Source organism: Macaca thibetana, chromosome 11 (assembly GCF_024542745.1).
Source record: "Macaca thibetana thibetana isolate TM-01 chromosome 11, ASM2454274v1, whole genome shotgun sequence".
Classification (NCBI taxonomy): domain Eukaryota; kingdom Metazoa; phylum Chordata; class Mammalia; order Primates; family Cercopithecidae; genus Macaca; species Macaca thibetana.
The window spans coordinates 23,479,266-23,498,442 of record NC_065588.1 but is presented as its reverse complement, the minus strand read 5'-3'; the positions used below and the strand labels follow the sequence as shown (position 1 = coordinate 23,498,442).

Below are 19,177 nucleotides of genomic sequence, written 5' to 3'. Positions count from 1 at the left end.
ATAATCTCCTGGTATGCCGTTTGCTAAGACTGTTGGAAAAGTGCAGTATTAGGGTGGGAGTGTCCCAATTTTCCAGGTACTGTCTGTCATGGCTTCCCTTGGCTAGGAAAGGGAATTCCCTAACCCCTTGTACTTCCCAGGTGAGGCAATGCCCCGACCTGCTTCGGCTCGCACTCCGTGGACTGTACCCACTGTTCGACAAGCCCCACTGAGATGAACCCAGTACCTCAGTTGGAAATGCAGAAATCACCCATCTTCTGTGTCGCTCATGCTGGGAGCTGTAGACTGGAGCTGTTCCTATTTGACCATCTTGTAACCGGTTAAATGACTCTTTAAAATTTATTTTTCTCTCTCTTCTTTTAACTTTTAAGTTCAGAGGTACATGTGTAAGTTTGTTACATAGGTAAACTTGTGTCATGGGGGTTTGTTGTAGAGATTATTTTATCACCCAGGTATTAAGCGTAGTACTCATTAGTCATTTTACCTGATCCTCTCCCTCCTCCCATTCTCTGCCCTCTCATAAGCCCCAGTGTGTGTTGTTCCCTTCTGTGTGTCCATGTGTTCTCATTTTGCATCTGCTTATAAGTGGAACATGAGGTATATGGTTTTCTGTTCCTGTGTTAGTTTGCTAAGGATAATGTCCTTCAGTTCCATCCATTTCCCTGCGAAAGACATGATATCATTCTTTTTTACAGCACTTTAGTATTCCGTGGTGTATATGTACCACATTTTCTTTATCCAGTCTATCATTGATGGGCATTTAGACTGATTTCATATCTTTGCTATTGGGAATAGTGCTGCAATGAACATACACATCTTGTGTCTCTACAATATATCTATTACTAAATAAAGCATAGCATTGTTTTGTATGATTTTAAATTATATATAAATGGTCTTGTACTGCCTATAGACTATTGTGAATCTAGTTCCTTGATTTTCCCACTGATGTATATTTTACGTTATTGGTTTCCACAATATATTTAGCTAGTTTACTATTGGTAAATTGGAGTTATTTCTAGAATCTTGCTATTTCACACAGTGCTACAACATTCTCTTACATAACTCTGGTGCCCATTTGTAGGAATTTCTTTAGGGTGTAAAACCAGCAGAGGAATTGCTGTGCCATCCGTAGCTTATTAACATTGAATTGTTTTCCAAAATTGTGCTAATTTGTATTCCTACCAGCAGTACATAGATGTTCCATTTGCTTCATATCTTTGCCAAAACTTTATTTTATTGGAATTTTTATTTCTTGGCTGATTTGGTAGTGAGAAATGTTTTGATTGTGATTTTAAATTGTATTTCCAAGATTACTCATAAGGGTCATATTTTTCACATTTTTATTTTGGTTTGTTTGTTGTGGTATAATTTGCATACAGTAAAATTCACTCTCTTTAGGTTTCTTAAGATTTTAATGACAATTTGGGCTTTCTCTTTTATGATGTGCCTGCCCATAACTTTTGTTCATTTTTCTCTTGAGTTGTCTGTCTTTTTCTTAAGGTTTTACAGAAGTTCTTAATGCATTGGGAGAATTCTTAGTAGACTGTTGTAATGCAAGTCTCCTATAACGTATCTTAAAAGTTTAAAATTTTATCATTCATAGATAAGTCTTTATTCCACCTGGAAATGCTGGTTGCATATGGTGTGAGGTATAGGTCCACTTTCTTTTCCATCACGAATAACAAATGTCCTCACAACCTTTATTGAAAATGCTCTTCTTTCTCAACCAGTCTGCAATGTGATTTAGAGCATATTGAAATTTTTTGTATTCGTGTGATTCTGCTTCTGAGCTCTTCCTTGTTTTAGTGAATTTGTTATGTCTACTCCAATACCACACTGAACTATTATAACTTCAAAATAATTCTTGATATATGAAAAGACCCCACTTTGTTCTTAAGGAGCACCACCAACAAAGATTGTTGAGATTTTGGTGCAGTTGCATTGGATCTATGTTGTCAGCAAAATTTTAAAATTTCACCATAGAGATATCTCTAATTATTTATTGTTGGTGTAACAAATCATCCCAAAACTTACTGACTTAAAAACAATAAAAATCATCTTATTGCCCCTTATGGTTTCTGTGGTTGGGGTTCAACTGGCAGTTGTGGCTCCAGATCTTTCTCATGGTTGAAGTGAGATGGTGGCTGATGCTGGATGGGGTAAGGATGATGGGGAAGGAGGAATGTCCAGCAGTTGAAACATAGCCAGACATCATACTTCATGCAGTTACAGGTCTCTGCCTGTGGTCTCTCTACACAGGTTGGTAGGCATTTCCTTGCAGCAAGGTGTACTGAGTTCTAAGAGCCAGCATCCTGAGAAATGGAGGTGCCAGTTTCTTTGAGACCTGCATTTGAAAACTGGCATAGTATCACTTTCACCAGATTCTGATGGTCAAGCAGTTGCAGAGCCCAGATTCAAGGAAGAAGGCATAGATCCCTCCTCAGGATGGGAAGGTTGTCAATTTTGCAATCATATTTTAAAACTGTGCAACTTTTATTAGATAGATTCTGAGAAAGATTTTTTAATGTTCTTTCCAAGTGGTGTCTGGTTTACAGATTGTATTTTCTAACGTTTGGTTGCTGATATATAGAAATAGTATTAAGTTATATGTCTCACCATATTGCTAACCTCTCATTAATTCTTATAATGTCTTTTGATTATTTTTTATTTCTATGTACAAAACCATGTCATCTCTACATAATGACTTTCTATTTCTTTTTTTTCCATGTCTGGCTTCTTTTATTTATTGTTCTTGCCTCACTGTACTGCCTATGCCTCTAATTCAATGTTAATAAAATTGAGAAAAGCAAGAACTCTTCTCCCTAAGTTTGAAAGAAATAATTTCACCCTTTGCAATGTAATGGTAGGATTGCTTTGTTATTTGTAGTTATTCTCTTTCATGTTAAGAAATTCTTTTGTATTTCTAATTTGCCAGGGTTTAACTAACAATATTTAACAGATGTTGAATTTTGTCTAATTTTTAAAAATAGGTTGAGGTGATTATATGGCTTTTCTTTTTTAATCTGATTAATTTTTAATGTTAAATCAATGTTGCATTCCCAAAATATGACTCATTAGGTCATGAGTTATTATGATTTTTGTACATTGCCATGTTTGGTTTACTAATACTTTCTTTAGCACCTTTTTCATCTGTAATTATTTGTTAGTCTCATAATTTTCCTCTCTTATAATGTCTTTGTCAAAATTTATTATCAAGGTTATGCTGAGTTTCTGAAACAAGATGAGAATTATGTTACTTTTCTATACTCTAGTATAGTTTATAGTATAGATTAGAATTAATTGTTCCTTAACTGTTCAGTAGAACTCATTTTTAAAAAAAAATCTGAGCCTGGTATTTTTCTGTTTTTGTTTGTGTGTGTGTGAAAATATTTTATTTTTGTTTTATTTGATTCAACATTTATACAGCTATTCAGGTTTTCTAACTTTTCTTAAAATAGTTTTGGTAAGTTATTTCCTTTTTTCCTTCCTTTCCTCCCTTTCCACCTAACGTCAAATAAGCAAATGAAAAAACTTAAATTTCTTAATTTCTCTTAAATAATTGTTAGTTTTTAAGAATCATTTAAATAACATTAAGCTTTCTTTTGAATAATGTTTTACTTCTAAAAAGAAAGTGATTTAGGAAAGCACTTCCATTCATTATCACTATTAGTACTCGTTAAATCTTATCCAAAGTGAAAAAATAAGGAACCATACAGAAGGTTGAAGATCCCCTCCCTCCAAAAATCAAGTGTTTCAGTTCATTTTAAAAGGATAATCATTAGATTTTTTTAAAAGGATAGCCTTGATTTAGGCCAATAAATAAATGCAGAGACATGTCCAGCTCAATGAGTGCAGCAGAACCATCATTTTTTTTCCCCTAAACGATACACTGTACATGACTCCACTCACATCTTAAGAGATTCTGATGTACTCCCCATTTTGTTGAAAACCACTCTCTAGTGACCCATCATTTTTATAGGAGTTTATTTATTCCTCTGTTTTATCAAAACAAAAAGGTTGATAGATAAACTATTATAAACAATCAATGCTATCTCAGAATTGGTGTCCTAATCTACAGTTTAAATCAGAGCAGAAACATTTATTAGTGTGATTAATTCTGTTCCAATTTAAATAAAAACAACTTTATTTGTATTTATTTATTTTTTTGGGGTACCAAATTTCTTTATTTGAAGGAATGGTAAAAATCAAAGAACTTAAGTGGATGTTTTGGTACAACTTATAGAAAAGGTAAAGGAAACCCCAACATGCATGCACTACCTGGGTGACCAGGGAAGTCACCCCATGGCTATGGAGAAATTAGCCTGAGGCTTAGCTTTCATTATCACTGTCTCCCAGGGTGTGCTTGTCAAACCGATAATCTGCCAAGCCAGATTCGGATGCTCCCATCTTGCGCAAGTTGGTCACGTGGTCACCCAATTCTTTGATGGCTTTCACCTGCTCATTCAGGTAATGTGTCTCAATGAAGTCACACAAATGGGGGTCATTTTTGTCAGTGGCCAGTTTGTGCTGTTCCAGTAGTGACTGATTCACATTTTTTTCCAAATGTAAAGCACACTCCATCGCATTCAGCCCGCTCTCCCTGTCGTCATAGTCTGGTTTCTTGATATCCTGAAGGAAGATTCGGCCACCTTGTTGGTTCTGCAGCTTCATCAGTTTCTCGGCATGTTCCCTTTCCTCATGAGATTGGTGAAGAAAGTATTTGGTAAAGTTCTTCAAAGCCGCATCATCGTGGTAGGCATGGGCAAGGACTTCGTGTCTAAAACACCAAAAGCAACGGCAACAAAAGCCAAAATTGACAAATGGGATCTGATTAAACTAAAGAGCTTCTGCACAGCAAAAGAAACTACCGTCAGAGTGAACAGGCAACCTACAGAATGGGAGAAAATTTTTGCAATCTACTCATCAGACAAAGGGCTAATATCCAGAATCTACAAAGAACTCAAACAAATTTACAAGAAAAAAACAAACAACCCCATCAAAAAGTGGGCAAAGGATATGAATAGACATTTCTCAAAAGAGGACATTCATACAGCCAACAGACACATGAAAAAATGCTCATCATCACTGGCCATCAGAGAAATGCAAATCAAAACCACAATGAGATACCATCTCACACCAGTTAGAATGGCGATCATTAAAAAGTCAGGAAACAACAGGTGCTGGAGAGGATGTGGAGAAATAGGAACACTTTTACACTGTTGGTGGGATTGTAAACTAGTTCAACCATTATGGAAAACAGTATGGCGATTCCTCAAGGATCTAGAACTAGAAGTACCATATGACCCAGCCATCCCATTACTGGGTATATACCCAAAGGATTATAAATCATGCTGCTATAAAGACACATGCACACGTATGTTTATTGCGGCACTATTCACAATAGCAAAGACTTGGAATCAACCCAAATGTCCATCAGTGACAGACTGGATTAAGAAAATGTGGCACATATACACTATGGAATACTATGCAGCCATCAAAAAGGATGAGTTTGTGTCCTTTGTAGGGACATGGATGCAGCTGGAAACCATCATTCTCAGCAAATTATCCCAAGAACAGAAAACCAAGCACCGCATGTTCTCACTCATAGGTGGGAACTGAACAATGAGATCACTTGGACTCGGGAAGGGGGACATCACACACAGGGGCCTATCACGGGGCGGGGGGAGGGAGGAGGGATTGCATTGGGAGTTATACCTGATGTAAGTGACGAGTTGATGGGTGCTGACGAGTTGATGGGTGCAGCACACCAACATGGCACAAGTATACATATGTAACAAATCTGCACGTTATGCACATGTACCCTAGAACTTAAAGTATAATAAAAAAACAAAAACAAACAAACAAAAAACAAAGTAGTAAGACATGGATAGGTAAACGTAGGAAGCGTAGAGCTCCAGGTTGATCTGGCAGTTGATGACGGCCTCTGAGTCCTGGTGGTAGTTCTGGCGCACCTGCGAGGTGGACGTGGTCGTCATGGCGGAGGCTAAGGACAGGCGGCGGCGGCGGCGGTGGCTGCGGCTGCGTGGCGCTGGAGCGGCCGCGGGGGCCTTGGGGCGGTCCGAGGACGCGGTGAAGGGGTGACGGAGGGCTGGCTGTGGGCGGCCGGCCAGGATGGGGGACGAGCGCCGGGTTCCGTCCAAGCACTGTTGAAGCAGGAAACCCCGACGACGCTCGGCTAAGAACGTCTCAAAAGTTTGAAATGCCTTTCAAACTTGCTACATAATGTGGGAATCTTTCCTATAATATTCCTGATGAATATTTAGCCAGTCTAGTCCTGTCCATCTTTCCATTCATGAAATATGTTATGAATGCAGTCGATTCTAGTGTCTGAATATAGATAACACTCTCTTTTCTTTCTTTTTAAAAATTTGTACAAATTGAAGGGATATAAGTGCAGTTTTGTTACATGGATATATTGCTTAATGGTAAAATCTGGGCTTTTGTTGTATCCATCACCTGAATAATGTACTTGTACCCTTTAAGCAATTTCTCGTACTTTACTCCACTCCCACATTCCTAACCTTTGGAGTCTCCAATGTCTATCATTCCACACTCTATGCTCATGTGTGTGCATTATTTAGCTCCCACTTATAAGTGAGAATACGTGGTACTGGACTCTGTGTCTGAGTTGTTTAACTTAAGATAATGGCCTCAAGTTTCATCTATGTTGCTACAAAAGATATGATTTCGTTCTTTTTATAGCTAAATAATATTCAATTGTGTATATACACCACATTTTCTTTATCTGAATATCCGTTGATAGACACTTAGATTGATTCCATATCTTTACTATTGTGAATAGTGCTACTCTAAACATATAAGTACAGGTGTCTTTTTGATAGAATGATTCCTTTTCCTTTGGGTAGATACACAGTAGTGTGAATGCTGGATTGAATGGTAGTTCCATTTTAAGTTATTTGAGAAATCTCCATACTGTTTTCCATAAAGGGTGTACTAATATACATTCAGTGTTAACTTTTAGAATTTCTTTAAAGCTTTTTTTTAAAAAAAAAAATTTAATTGACAATAATAATTGTATATACTTATGGGGTAGAATGTAATGTTTTGATATATATATACACCTTGTGGAATCGTCAAACTAATTAACATATCCATCACCTCATCTACTTATTTTTTTTGCAGCAAGAACATTTGAAAACTCTTCTTTTAGCAATTTTGAAATATACAATGTTATTACTATGATCATCATGCAGTCCAACGGATCACTAAAACTTATTCCTCCAGTCTAACTGAAACTTTGTACCCTTTGACCAACATGTCCCCTTTCCTCATCCCTTTGACCCCAGCCTCTGGTAAACAACATTCTACTCCCCATTTCTATGATAGAATACACTTTGACAAAGCTTTTAATCATTGGTCCGTTTGCATTGTAATTTATTTGCCACACTTAGACCAAGAATTATCTTCTCTAAATTAGAGATGTCTAGCTCCTACAATCACATTTTGCACATTAGTGTACTACTCCCTTCGCTATCATTGGTGATTTCCTCCAACTATACTTAATTATCCTGCCCTTATAATGAGAGTACTAAGAACAGGACACATCCTCCTTGCCATAGAGTGCTATCCCTCTTCCACCTGGAAAAATTCAAGACTGAATTCTTCCTCCCTTGTCCCTCCCTTCCACCCTCTCTTCCTCTCTTTGCTCCCTCTCTCAAGTAATCATTGAGAACTATGTCCCAGGCATTGTTCTAGAATGGGGTACTGCACAAAATGTTCTTGTCATTATGGTGCTTACATTCTAGCAGCATGTGATTTAAAACCACAAACAAAAGCAATTGCATATTATGGGAGATAAAGAGATTCTATGGAATAAAACAAAGGAAGGTAAAGAGGCTAGGTGTTTGATATGTGTAGTAGTTTCCTATTATTGCTTTAACAAATCACACAAGCTTGGTATCTTAAAACAACAGAAGTTTATTCTTATACATTGCTGGAGGCCAGAAGTCTGAAATCAAGTTTTCAGTAGGACCACACTCACACCCGCAGCTCTAGGGCTAGAAACTGTTCCTTGGCTCTTCCAGCTTCTGGTAGCTGTTGGCATTCTTTGGCTTGAGGCCGCTTTAGTTCAATCTTTGTCTTCATCTCCATATCACCTTGTTCTCTGTTGGGTGTCTGATCTCTCTTTGCCTCTCTATTATAAAAACACTTGTGATGGCATTTAAGGCCCACTGGTATAATCTAGAATAATCCAAAATCAAGATCCTTGAGTTAATCACTTTCAAAGACCTTTTTTCTAAATAAGGTAATATTCACAGGTTCCAGGGATTAAGACATGACCATATCCTGGGGGCCATTATCAGCCAACTACAGTATGTATGTTTTATCCAAGCAATGAGTATTAGCATTACTGGTAAAGGTGGTGTTTTACCAAAAACTAGAATAAAGAGAGGACTTGAGCCATAAAAATGGTTTTAGGAAGAGGGGACTTGGCAGAAAAAAAAAATAGTCAATGCAAAGGCTCTGAGATGAGGACGTATTTGTTGGCTTGAGAGACCACAAAAAGCCTAGAAAGACTGGAGTAGAAGTAGTGGGAAGGAGAGTATTAGGTGATGAATAAAAATAGGTAGCAGGAGAGTCTGCTTAGGTATGTTCTGCCTGGTTGTTGTATGGACCTTGGCTGTTACTCTGAATGACATCGAAGACATTGGAGGATTCTGACCATTTTGTTGTTGTTGTAGTGATGATATAGTGTGGATATTTGTCCTGCCAAATTTCATGTTGAACTGTAATCCCCAATCCTGGAGGTGTGACCTGGTGGGAGGTGATTGGATCATGGGGGTGGATTTCTCATTAATAGTTTAGCACCATCCCTTTGGTGTTGTCCTCATGATAGTGAGTGAGTTCTCCCTAGGTCCTATTGTTCAAAAAATGTGTGGTACTCCCTCTCACTCTCTCTTGCTCCCTGCTCTTGCCATGTGACATGCCTGCTCCCACTTTGCCTTCTGCCATGATTGTAAGCAGACCAAGGCCTTACCAGAAGATGAGCAATGCCAATGCCATGCTTTGTGTACATCCTGCAGAATTGTGAGTTAATTAAACCTATTTTATTTATAAATTACCCAGCCTTAGGTATTTCTTTATAGCAACGCAAGAACCAGCCGAACACACACAGTTTGTTTATTTAGTTATTTTATTTTAGATTCAAGGGGTATATGTGGAGATTTGTTACACAGGTAATGCTGAGGTTTTGGCTTCAGATGAACCCATCACTCAAATAGTGAACATAGTACCCAATAGGTAGTATTTCAAACCTTGTCTCCCTCCCATACTCTCCCCTTTAGGAGTTCCCAGTGTCTACTATTTTTATCTTTATGTCTGTATGTACCCATTGTTTAGTTCCCACCTATAAATGAAAGTATGCAGTGTTTGACTTTCTATGTGTTATTTCACTTACGATACTTACCTCTGGTTGCATACATATTGCTGCAAAAGACAGGATTTCATTATTGTTTATGGCTGTAGAGTATTTAATGCTGCGTATAAATCACATTTTCTTTATGCATTCAACCATTGATGGACACTTAGATTAATTCCATGATTTTGCTCTTGTGAATAGTGCTGTAATAAACATACAAGTACAAGTATATTTTTGGTTTAATTATTTCCTTTCCTTTGGGTAGACACCCAGTAGAAGGATTGCTGGGTTGAATGGTAGTTCTATTTATAGTTCTTGGAAACATCTCCATACTGTTTTCCATAGAGGCTGAGCTAATTTACATTCCCACCAACAGGGTATAAATGTTCCTTTTTCTTGGTATCCTCATCAACATCTGTTATTTTTTAAAATTTTGGTAATAGCCATTCTGACTCGTGTGATATGGTATCTCATTGCATTCTCTGATGACTGGTGATATTGAGCATTCATTCTTTTCTTGTTTGTTGCCCACTTTTATGTCTTGTTTTAAGAAGTGTCTGTTCATGTCCTTTGCCCACTTTTAAATAAGGTTATTTATTTTTTTCTTGTTGATTTGCTTAAGTACGTTATTGATTCTGGATATTAGTCCTTAGTTGGATGCATAGATGGCAAACATTTTATTCCATTCTGTAGGTTGTTTGTTTACTCATTGATTTTTTTTTTTCTGTGCAGAAGCTCTTTAGTTTAATGAAGTCCCATTTGTCTGTTTTCTTTTTTGTTGTGTTTGCTTTTGAGGAGTTGATTGTGGACTTCGCCTAGGCCAATAATCCAGAAGAGTTTTTCCTCTAATATTTTTATAGTTTCTTGCCTTACATTTAGATCATTAACTCATCTGGAATTAATTTTTGTATATGGTGAGAAATAAGAGTACAGTCTCTTCTGCATATAGCTGTCTAATTTTCCCAGCACCATTTATTGAATAGGGTGTCCTTTCCCCAGTGTATATTTGTGTTGACTTTGCCAAAGATCAGTTAGTTGTAGGTGTGTGGCTTTATTTCTGGGTTACCTGTTCTGTTCCATTGATCTATGTGTCTATTTTTGTACCACTAGCATGCTATTGTGGTTACTATAGACTTGAGAGGTATAGTTTGAAGTCAGGTAATGTGATGCCTCTGGCTTTGCTCTTTGTGCTTAGGGTTGCTTTGGCTATTTGGGCTATTTTTTGGTTTTAAATGAATTTTAGAATTGTCTTTCTAATTCGGTAAAAAATGATGTTGGCAACTTGATAGGAATTGTGTTGAATCTGTAGATTGCTTTTGGCAGTATAGTCATTTTAACAATATTGATTCTTCTTATCCATGAGAATGAGATGTTTACCTATTTGTTCATGTCATCTACAATTTGTTTCATCAGTGTTTTGTGGTTCTCCTTGTAGAAGTCTTTCACCTCGTTAGTTAAATATATTCCTAGGTATTTTAATATTTTAGGCTGCTGTAAATGGGAATGAGTACTTGATTTGGTTCTCAGCTTAAGCATTGTTGGTGTATAGAAATGCAACTAATTTTCACGCATTACTTTTGTATCCTGAAACTTTACTGAAGGCATTTATCAGGTTTAGGAATTTTTTGGAGGAATCTTTAGAGTTTTCTAGGTATTAGCTCTTATATCAGCAAACAGAGATAATTTAACATTACTCTTCTCTAATAGATGTCTTTTATTTCTAATCTGGATGCCTTTTATTCAACTTTCTTGCCTGATTACTCTTTTGTTTGTTTGTTTGTTTTTTGAGACCAAGTCTCACTCTGTCCCCCAGGCTGGAATGCAGTAGTGCAATCTTGGCTCACTGCAACCTCTTCCTCCTGGATTCAAGTGATTCTCATGACTCAGCCTCCCCAGTAGCTAGGATTACAGGTGCCTGCCACCATGCCTGGTTAACTTTTTTTTTTTTTTTTTTTTTTGTATTTTTAGTAGAGACAGGGTTTCACCATGTTTGCCAGCCTGGTCTCAAATCCTGACCTCAGGTGTTCCACATGCCTCGGTCTCCCAAAGTGCTGGGATTATAGGTGTGAGCCACTGTGCCTGGCCTTAATTCTTAGAGGAAATGCTTCTAACTTGTGCTGTTCAGTATGATGTTGGCTGTGGGTTTGTTTTAGATAGCTCTTATTATTTTGAGGTATGTTCCTTCAATGCCTCGATTTTTGAGGGTCTTTATCATGAAGGAATGTTGGATTTTATCTTTTTCTGTATCTGTTGAGAGGATCATATGATTTTCATTTTTAATTCTCTTGTCGAATCATATTTATTTGTGTATGTTGAACCAACCTTGCATTCTTGGTATAAAATCCATGTAATTGTGATAAATTACTTTTTTCATGTTCTGCTGTGTTTGTTTTGTTAGTATTTTTTGAGGATCTTTGTGTCTGTGTTCATCAGGGATATTGGCCTATTGATATTGTGTGTGTGTGTGTGTGTGTGTGTGTGTGTGTGTGTGTGTCCTTGACAGATTTTGGCATCAGAATGAACTGGTTTTGTAGAATAAGTTAGGGAGGAATCCCTCTTTCACAACTTTTTTGCAATAGGTTCAATAAGATTGGTAACAGTTCTTCTTTGTGTGTCTGGTAGAATTCAGCTGTGAATCCGTCTGCTCCTTGACTTTCTTTGGTTGATAGATTTTTTTATTACTGATCGAATTTTATAACTAATTATTGGTCTGTTCAAGATTTCAATTTCTTCCTGGTTTAGTCTTGAGAGGTTATATGTTTCCAGACATTTATCCATTTCCTCTAGGCTTTATAGATTGTGCACAGAGGTGTTCATCATAAGTCTCTGAGGAACTTTTGTATTCTATGGTATCAGTTCTCATGTCATCTTTATTATTTCAATTTTGCTTATTTGAATCTTCTCTTTTTTTCTTGGCTAATACAGCTAACAGTCTGCTTTGTTTATCTTTTCAAAGAACTAACCTTTTGTTTCATTCAACTATTGTATGACTTTTTAAAATCTCAATTTCATTTAATTCTGCTCTGATCCTTGTTATTTCTTTTCTTCTGCTAGCTTTGGGTTTGATTTGTTCTTGTTTTTCTAGTTCCTTCAGGTGTGACATTAGGTTGTTAACTTGAAATCTTTGTACATTATAAGATGTAGGCATTTGATGCTATAAACTTTCCTCTTAACACTGCTTTTACTGTATCCTAGAGATTTTGGTATGCTGTCTCTATTTTCATTTGTTTCAAATTTATTTTGATTTCTGCCTTAATTTCATCATTTACCCAAAAGTCATTCAGGAGCAAGTTGTTTTGTTTCTATGTACTTGTGTCCTTTGAGAGTTCCTCTTGGTATTGATTTCTAATTTTATTCCACTGTTGTCTGAGAAAACACTTGATACAATTTCAAGTTTTTTAAATTTATTGAGATTTGCATTGTGACCGAGCATATGGTCAATTCTGAACAATGTGCTATGCACAGATGAGAAAAAATGTTTATTCTGTGGTTGTTGGGTGGAATGTTCTGTAGATATATATTAGGTTCATTTGTTCAAGAGTCTAATTTAACTCCAGAGTTTCTTTGTTAGCTTTCTGTCTCAATAGTCTGTGTGGTACAGTCAGTTGGGTGTTGAACTTTCCCACTATTATTGTATGGCTGTTTATTTTCTTATGTCTAATAGTATTTGTTTTATAAACCTGTGTGATCTGGTGTTGGGTGCATAGGTGGGTTTCTTGAAGGCAGCAGATGGTTGGGTCTTGCTTTTTTAAAATCACATTTTCCAGCCAATATCTTGTAAGTGGAGGATTTAGATTGTTTATGTTCAAATTAATATTTATGTGTGAGGTTTTGTTCTTGTCATGTTGTTAGCTAGTTGCTTTGTTGTCTCAATTGTGTAATTGCTTCATAGGATCTGTGAACTTTGTACTTAAGCATGCTTTTATGGTAGCAAGTATTGTCCTCTCAATTCCGTCTTTAGAATGCTGTTGAGCATTTCTTACAGGTCTGGTCTAGTGGTGACAGATTCTCTTAGCATTTGCTTATCTGAGAAAGACTTTATTGCTCCTTTGTTTATGAAACTTATTCGGCAGCATACAAAATTCTTGGCTGGCATCTTTTTTTTTTTTTTTTTAAGAAGGCTAAAATTGGGCCCCTAATCCTTTCTGACTTATAAGGTTTCTGCTGAAAAGTCTGCTGTTAGTCCAGTGGGTTTATCTCTATAGGTGATTTAATCCTTTTCTTTAGCTGTCTTTAAGATTGTTTTTTAGCATTTACCTTGGATAGTCTGATGACTATATTGTTTTCGTGATGTTTATCTTGTAAAGTAGCTCACAGGTGTTCTCTAAATTTCTTGTATCTGGATGTCTACTTCTATGGAAGATTAGAGAAATTTTCCTGAATCATTCCCTCAAATATGTTTTTCAAGTTGTTTACTTTTTCTTCTCTCTCAGGAATGCCTATTAGTCACAGGTTTGGTTGCTGTACATAATCCCATATTTCTTGAAGACATTGTTCATTTTGCAAAATTCTTTTTTCTTAATTTTTGTCTGATTATATTAATTCAAAAGACCAGCATTCAAGCTCTAAAATTCTTTCTTCTGCTTGGTCATGTCTATTATTAAAGACTTTAATCGTATTTTCACATTCATTCAGTTAATTTTTTAACTCCCAAAGTTCTATTTTTTTAAAATATAGCTATTTCATTTTCATATCTTGAATCCTTTTTCTGTTTTTTTTTGTGTGTGTGTGGTGGTTTTCATCTTTCTCTTGAATTTAATTGAGTTTCATTGCAATTCATACTTTGAATTATTCATCTGCCATTTAAGAATTTTCATTTTGGTTAGGGTACATTCATAGAGAGCTAATGCAGTCTTTGGAGGTGTCAAAACACTTTGTCTTTATTGCCAGAGTTCTTGAACTTATTCTTTCTCATCTGAAGGAGCTGTTACTTCTTAAATTTACATATGCTATAATTTGAATAGGCCTTTTAAATTTTTTAAATTATTTGTTTCCTTGAGTGTATGACTGTGGTATATGCTGTCATTTGACTTCATTTCTGGGTGCTTTCAATGGGCTGAGACTCTGTGTGGGTTTTTTGGTTGTTGAGGTAGCTTTTGTGTGGCTGCATTCTCAAATGCTGCTTTTTAGAAGTGATATATTGGTTGTATGCACTGACACACTATCTTCTGCAGTGCTAAGAGTATGGAGATCTCAGGAAGCTTATCTCATATACTAGTGCTATGTCCTGACAGCAGGTTTACTATTTGGTGGGGCAGTTCAATCTCCTATCCAATAAGCGGTGCTTAAGAGTAAGAGCCAGCTCACCCACACTTAGGTGCCCATTAATGAGTGGAGCTGCCTGCCCTGATGGTGGGTAGGGGTGGGGATGGGGGAATCATGTTGGGGTGGCTGAGGTATCAGGGGTAGAGGCATGGTCAGGGCTGCACCAGTTCCTCATCCTAGGAAGGCAAGACTGGAATCCACTTTCTTATTGCCCCTGATGCAGAGTCATGATCTTCAGTTCATGTAGATGTTGTCCCTTGACTCCCAGTCAAGGGTGAGGACTGTGGAAACACTCCTCTAGCTTGACCACCAAAATGGGTTTGGGGCAGAGCCTCTTCCCCTAGTCCAGAGCAGACAGCTCTGCAGCTTGTCTGCCCTATGTTGCTGGGACACTGCTGTTGTGTGTGAGGAGAGGGAGATGAGCCCATTCTTTGTGGAAGCCCATGTGGCATGGGCTCACTTTCAACAGGGTGCAGCTGCAGAACAAAATGATGAAAAGGCTGTCTCTAAGTGTTCATGCACTGGCTTCCAGGGAGGAGAGCCTCTCCTCCATCCACAACAGGGTTAGATGGATGGGGAAATAATCCTCTCCTCACATGTGTTCCTGGCCACTGATGCTGCCTGCTTCAGTGATGGGTGCCACACCCGCATTTCCATTGTCTCAGGGCAGGCTTTGGTGGACTGTGCTCCTCCCTCCCCTAGGGGAAGTTCATGCCAAGGGCTAGATTTCGGGGAACCCTGCAGCTGCAGGGACCTGGCAGGGCCCTACCAGTCCCCTTTTGTTGCCAAAGTCGGAGTGAGTTGTGGGGTAAGTTTGTGGGTGACCTGGTGATGCAGTGACCTAACAGCTGAGGTTCCCTGGGCAGGGCAGTGGTTCATAAAGGATGCAGGTTCAGTATGGTGTCTTCTATTTTAGTTCAGGCCTGAGGGGAGTGAGAGCATACCTGTGTGAGCTGGCCACCTGGTTTCCTGTTTCCAGGAAGTTTTCAAATTGCCACCAACAGTGGTTCTCAGGATCACAAGGACAGAGTGGCTTTCTGACACTTTGGATGTCAGCAAATTGTCATGGAGGGAGTGGAGCAGAGAAGCACCCCACCTACCATTTCCATATGGTTCTGGGTTCCTCAAGGGTCAATCTCTGCCAAACTTGCTACTTTCCTTTTCTGTAACCCAGCTTCTTCCCATGGGCTCTGACATGTCCTGGCTCTCTTTCCTCAGCTTTCCATTCAAATCATTGCCATTCACCTGTAACTTGATCTTTCTGAGGAGAATTGGTATCTGAAGTCCCTGGTCAACCATCTTGAAAAAAAGGGTAATTTTGTTTTTTAAATTGACAAATAAAATAAATAAATATATATATTTATCACGCAAAACATGATATTTTGACATATGTATACATTGTGAAATGGCCCAATTGAACTAATTAACATGTATTTTCTCACATACTCCATTTTTGTGGTGAGAACACTGAAAATGTACTCTCTTAGTGATTTGCAAAATAAAATACCTTATTATTAACTATAGTCACCATGCTGTACAATAAATCTCTTGAATTTATTACTTCTATCTAATTGAAATTTTGTATCCTTGACCAACATCTTCCCAACCACCACCCCTCCCTGGTATCCACCATTCTACTCTCTACACAGACATTTCTCCAAAGAAGACATAAAAATGGCCAACCCAGTTTATGAAAAGTGCTCACCATCACTAATCATCAGGGGAGTGCAGATTAAAACCACAATGAGAGATCACTTCACATTTGTTAGACTAAAGATAAGATAAAGACTAAAGATGATACATGTTGGCAAGGGTGTGGAGAAAAGGGAACACCTGCGCACTGTTAGTGGGGTTATAAATTGGCATAGCTATAATTGAAAACAGTATGGAGGTTCCTCAAAAAATTGAAAATAGAACTATCATATGATCCAGCAATCCTACTAATAGGTATAGATGTAGATGACATGAAATCAGCATGTTGAGAGATATCTGTACTCCCATGTTTATTGCAGTATTATTTATAATAGCCAATACATAGAATCAACTTACATGTCCATTGGTGGACAAATGGAGAAAGAAATGTGGTATATACACAAAAGGGAATACTAGTCAGCCTTTAAAAGGAAGGAAACCTGTCATTTGCAACTACATGGAAGAACCTGGAGGACACGATGATTTGACTGTTTTAAAGGATCACTCTGGTGGTTGTTTTGGGAATAGACTGAATGGGGGCAATGGTGGAAGAGGTGAGACAGGTTAAGAGACTATTGTAATAGTACATGTGAGAGAGGGTGATGACTTGGATCATCTATGATAAGCCTTTTACCCCAAAGGGCAAATGTTTCTCTTCCCTTATGACATCCCCACCAAATAATATTGTAAAATTATTTACTTATTTTTTCTCTACTGAGCAGGCACTATGGCTACATTATCTTTTCATATTCCCTTCAGTATAAAATCTAGTCTTTTCACATCACTGAAAATAATATTTCTAAAACATTAGTCTGTTAATATAACCCCTTGTCTTTAAAACCCTCTGTTTCCTCATTGCACTAAAAATAAAGCTCAGATTTTTAATTATAAGAAGGAGAAGTATATGGTTTCTGCCTAGCTCTTCAAAGTCATCTCCATCAGTGATTCTTCTAGCTCGCTCCACTCCCATCAAACTGGTTCTCTTTGTCTTCGTGAAACATGCCAAGCTGGTTCCCACATTAAAAAAAAAAAATTGGACCAAGCTGGTTCCCACATTAAAAAGAAATTTGCCAAGAATGCTCATTCCTAGGTCTTCAGTTCCTATCTTATCACTCATTCTCAACTTAAAAGTCATCTTCTTAGAGAGTCTTTTCTTGACCGTATTACATGGCTTTCCAGTTGTTACATCACATCTCCCAGTTTTATTCTCAGCTTTTATGATCACACTATGGTTTCTGGTTTAATTATTTATTTATTGCTTATCTCTTGTCTCACTCTCACTCACCAGAATGCAAACTCCATGAATGAAGGAACTATTGAATTTTGTTAAATGCCAATCCCTCGTATTTAGAAAAATTCCTGAAACCTATGATCTATCAATAAATGTTTGCTAAGTGAAAGAATAAATTAATGATTAAAGATCAAATGCTTAATATGTGCCAGATATTTTGTTAACCACTTTATGTAGATTGTTTTAGTTATTTCTCAAGACTCTCCTAGGTCTAGACTCCGCTCCTTTCTTTAGTTTTAACTCTTGCAACTCTTCCCTCCTTCACGCAACTCCTACCTTTCCCTTGGCCCCAACCCCCTTTCCCTAACTGCCATTTTCAGTCAACTATATTCACCTTAGTTTGTAAATACACTATCATTTTTTCCAGTTTTATGCCTTTGGACCACCTATTAAAAATGAATTTCTTTCTTTTTTTACTGAACACACTTCTAGCTATCCTTGGAGTTCAAATATGAAATTATCTCTTTCACACAGTCATTTATTAAACACACGCTAGGTTCCAAGTAATGGAGAAACAATGGCATACAAAATCGGTTGCCCTTGTTCTCTTGGAGCCTGAAATTGAATGGAGGAGACTGAACAGAAAAACCTCTCAAATAGACACGGAATTTCAAACTGTAAAACCTGGCCTCAAGAAAAGACAAAGGGTGTCACAATCTAACATACACCAGGCAGTCTAGAAAAGTTTCTTAGAAGTAGTCTTTTCAGCAGAAATCCCTTTCTAAAGGCTAGTTGGATTCTCCTCTCTATGTTTTTGTAGCACAAAGTGGTTAACACCATCGTAGTCTTATTGTGGTTTTAAAATTATCTACTCACTTAAGCAACCAGAAGCAACATCTTATTCACTGTTGTATTGCAAGAATTATCACAGGTCCCATTCCAAATTATGTGGGTATCTAATAAATATTTGTCGAGAAATGTATTGAATAAATAAAAGCCCATTGCATAATAGGAAAACAATATTTCTTGAACAAATGATTGAACACAATTCTCCACATATGAATTTGAGGATCATGTAGAGTGAGATTAATTCACATTAAGTGGACCCTCCAGTACTAATGCAGCCTGAAACCATATCAGCCCTTTATAGTGGCCATATCACATTACAGTAATGAAGTTTTAAACAGGTAAAGAATCATGTTATCATTCTGCAATACTTACACAGGAATTGATAGCAACTGACATATATCTATGAATAATATGGTATTCTAGTTTCGAAACATAATTTGGATTATAAAACATGCTGAACTTCACTTAAAATTTCATAGATTTTTGTATTTCTCATGTCAATTTTTATATTGTTTAAAATATTTTTCATGCTTAATTTGCCTCTTCATTTGGATAATGCTAATGGGATGTTATTGACTAGTGTCTCCAGTTCAGTTCATCGCATACTGGGCAGTATTCATAAAACGCTCCTTATATGCCAGCTGAAATTGGTAGTGGTTTGAAGGCAGAGAGCCAAATTCATCAAAAGGATAATGGCTAAATATATTTTGTTTTGTTTTCTGAATTTTAATGACTGAATG

The 19,177-nt window shown here is 37.2% G+C and overlaps 1 protein-coding gene across 1 annotated transcript; it reads right to left on the bottom strand.

The window, feature by feature from the left end:
* Window positions 1-4,204: 4,204 nt before the first annotated feature.
* On the bottom strand, window positions 4,205-6,188 carry LOC126930080 (ferritin heavy chain-like). Its single transcript, XM_050746763.1, has 3 exons — window positions 6,132-6,188; window positions 5,870-6,029; window positions 4,205-4,754 (listed from the first exon to the last, which is right to left on the bottom strand). Exons 2-3 carry the CDS (start codon window positions 5,994-5,996, stop codon window positions 4,330-4,332), a joined length of 552 nt encoding a protein of 183 aa, XP_050602720.1. The 5' UTR covers window positions 5,997-6,029; window positions 6,132-6,188; the 3' UTR covers window positions 4,205-4,329.
* Between the last annotated feature and the right edge of the window lie 12,989 nt (window positions 6,189-19,177).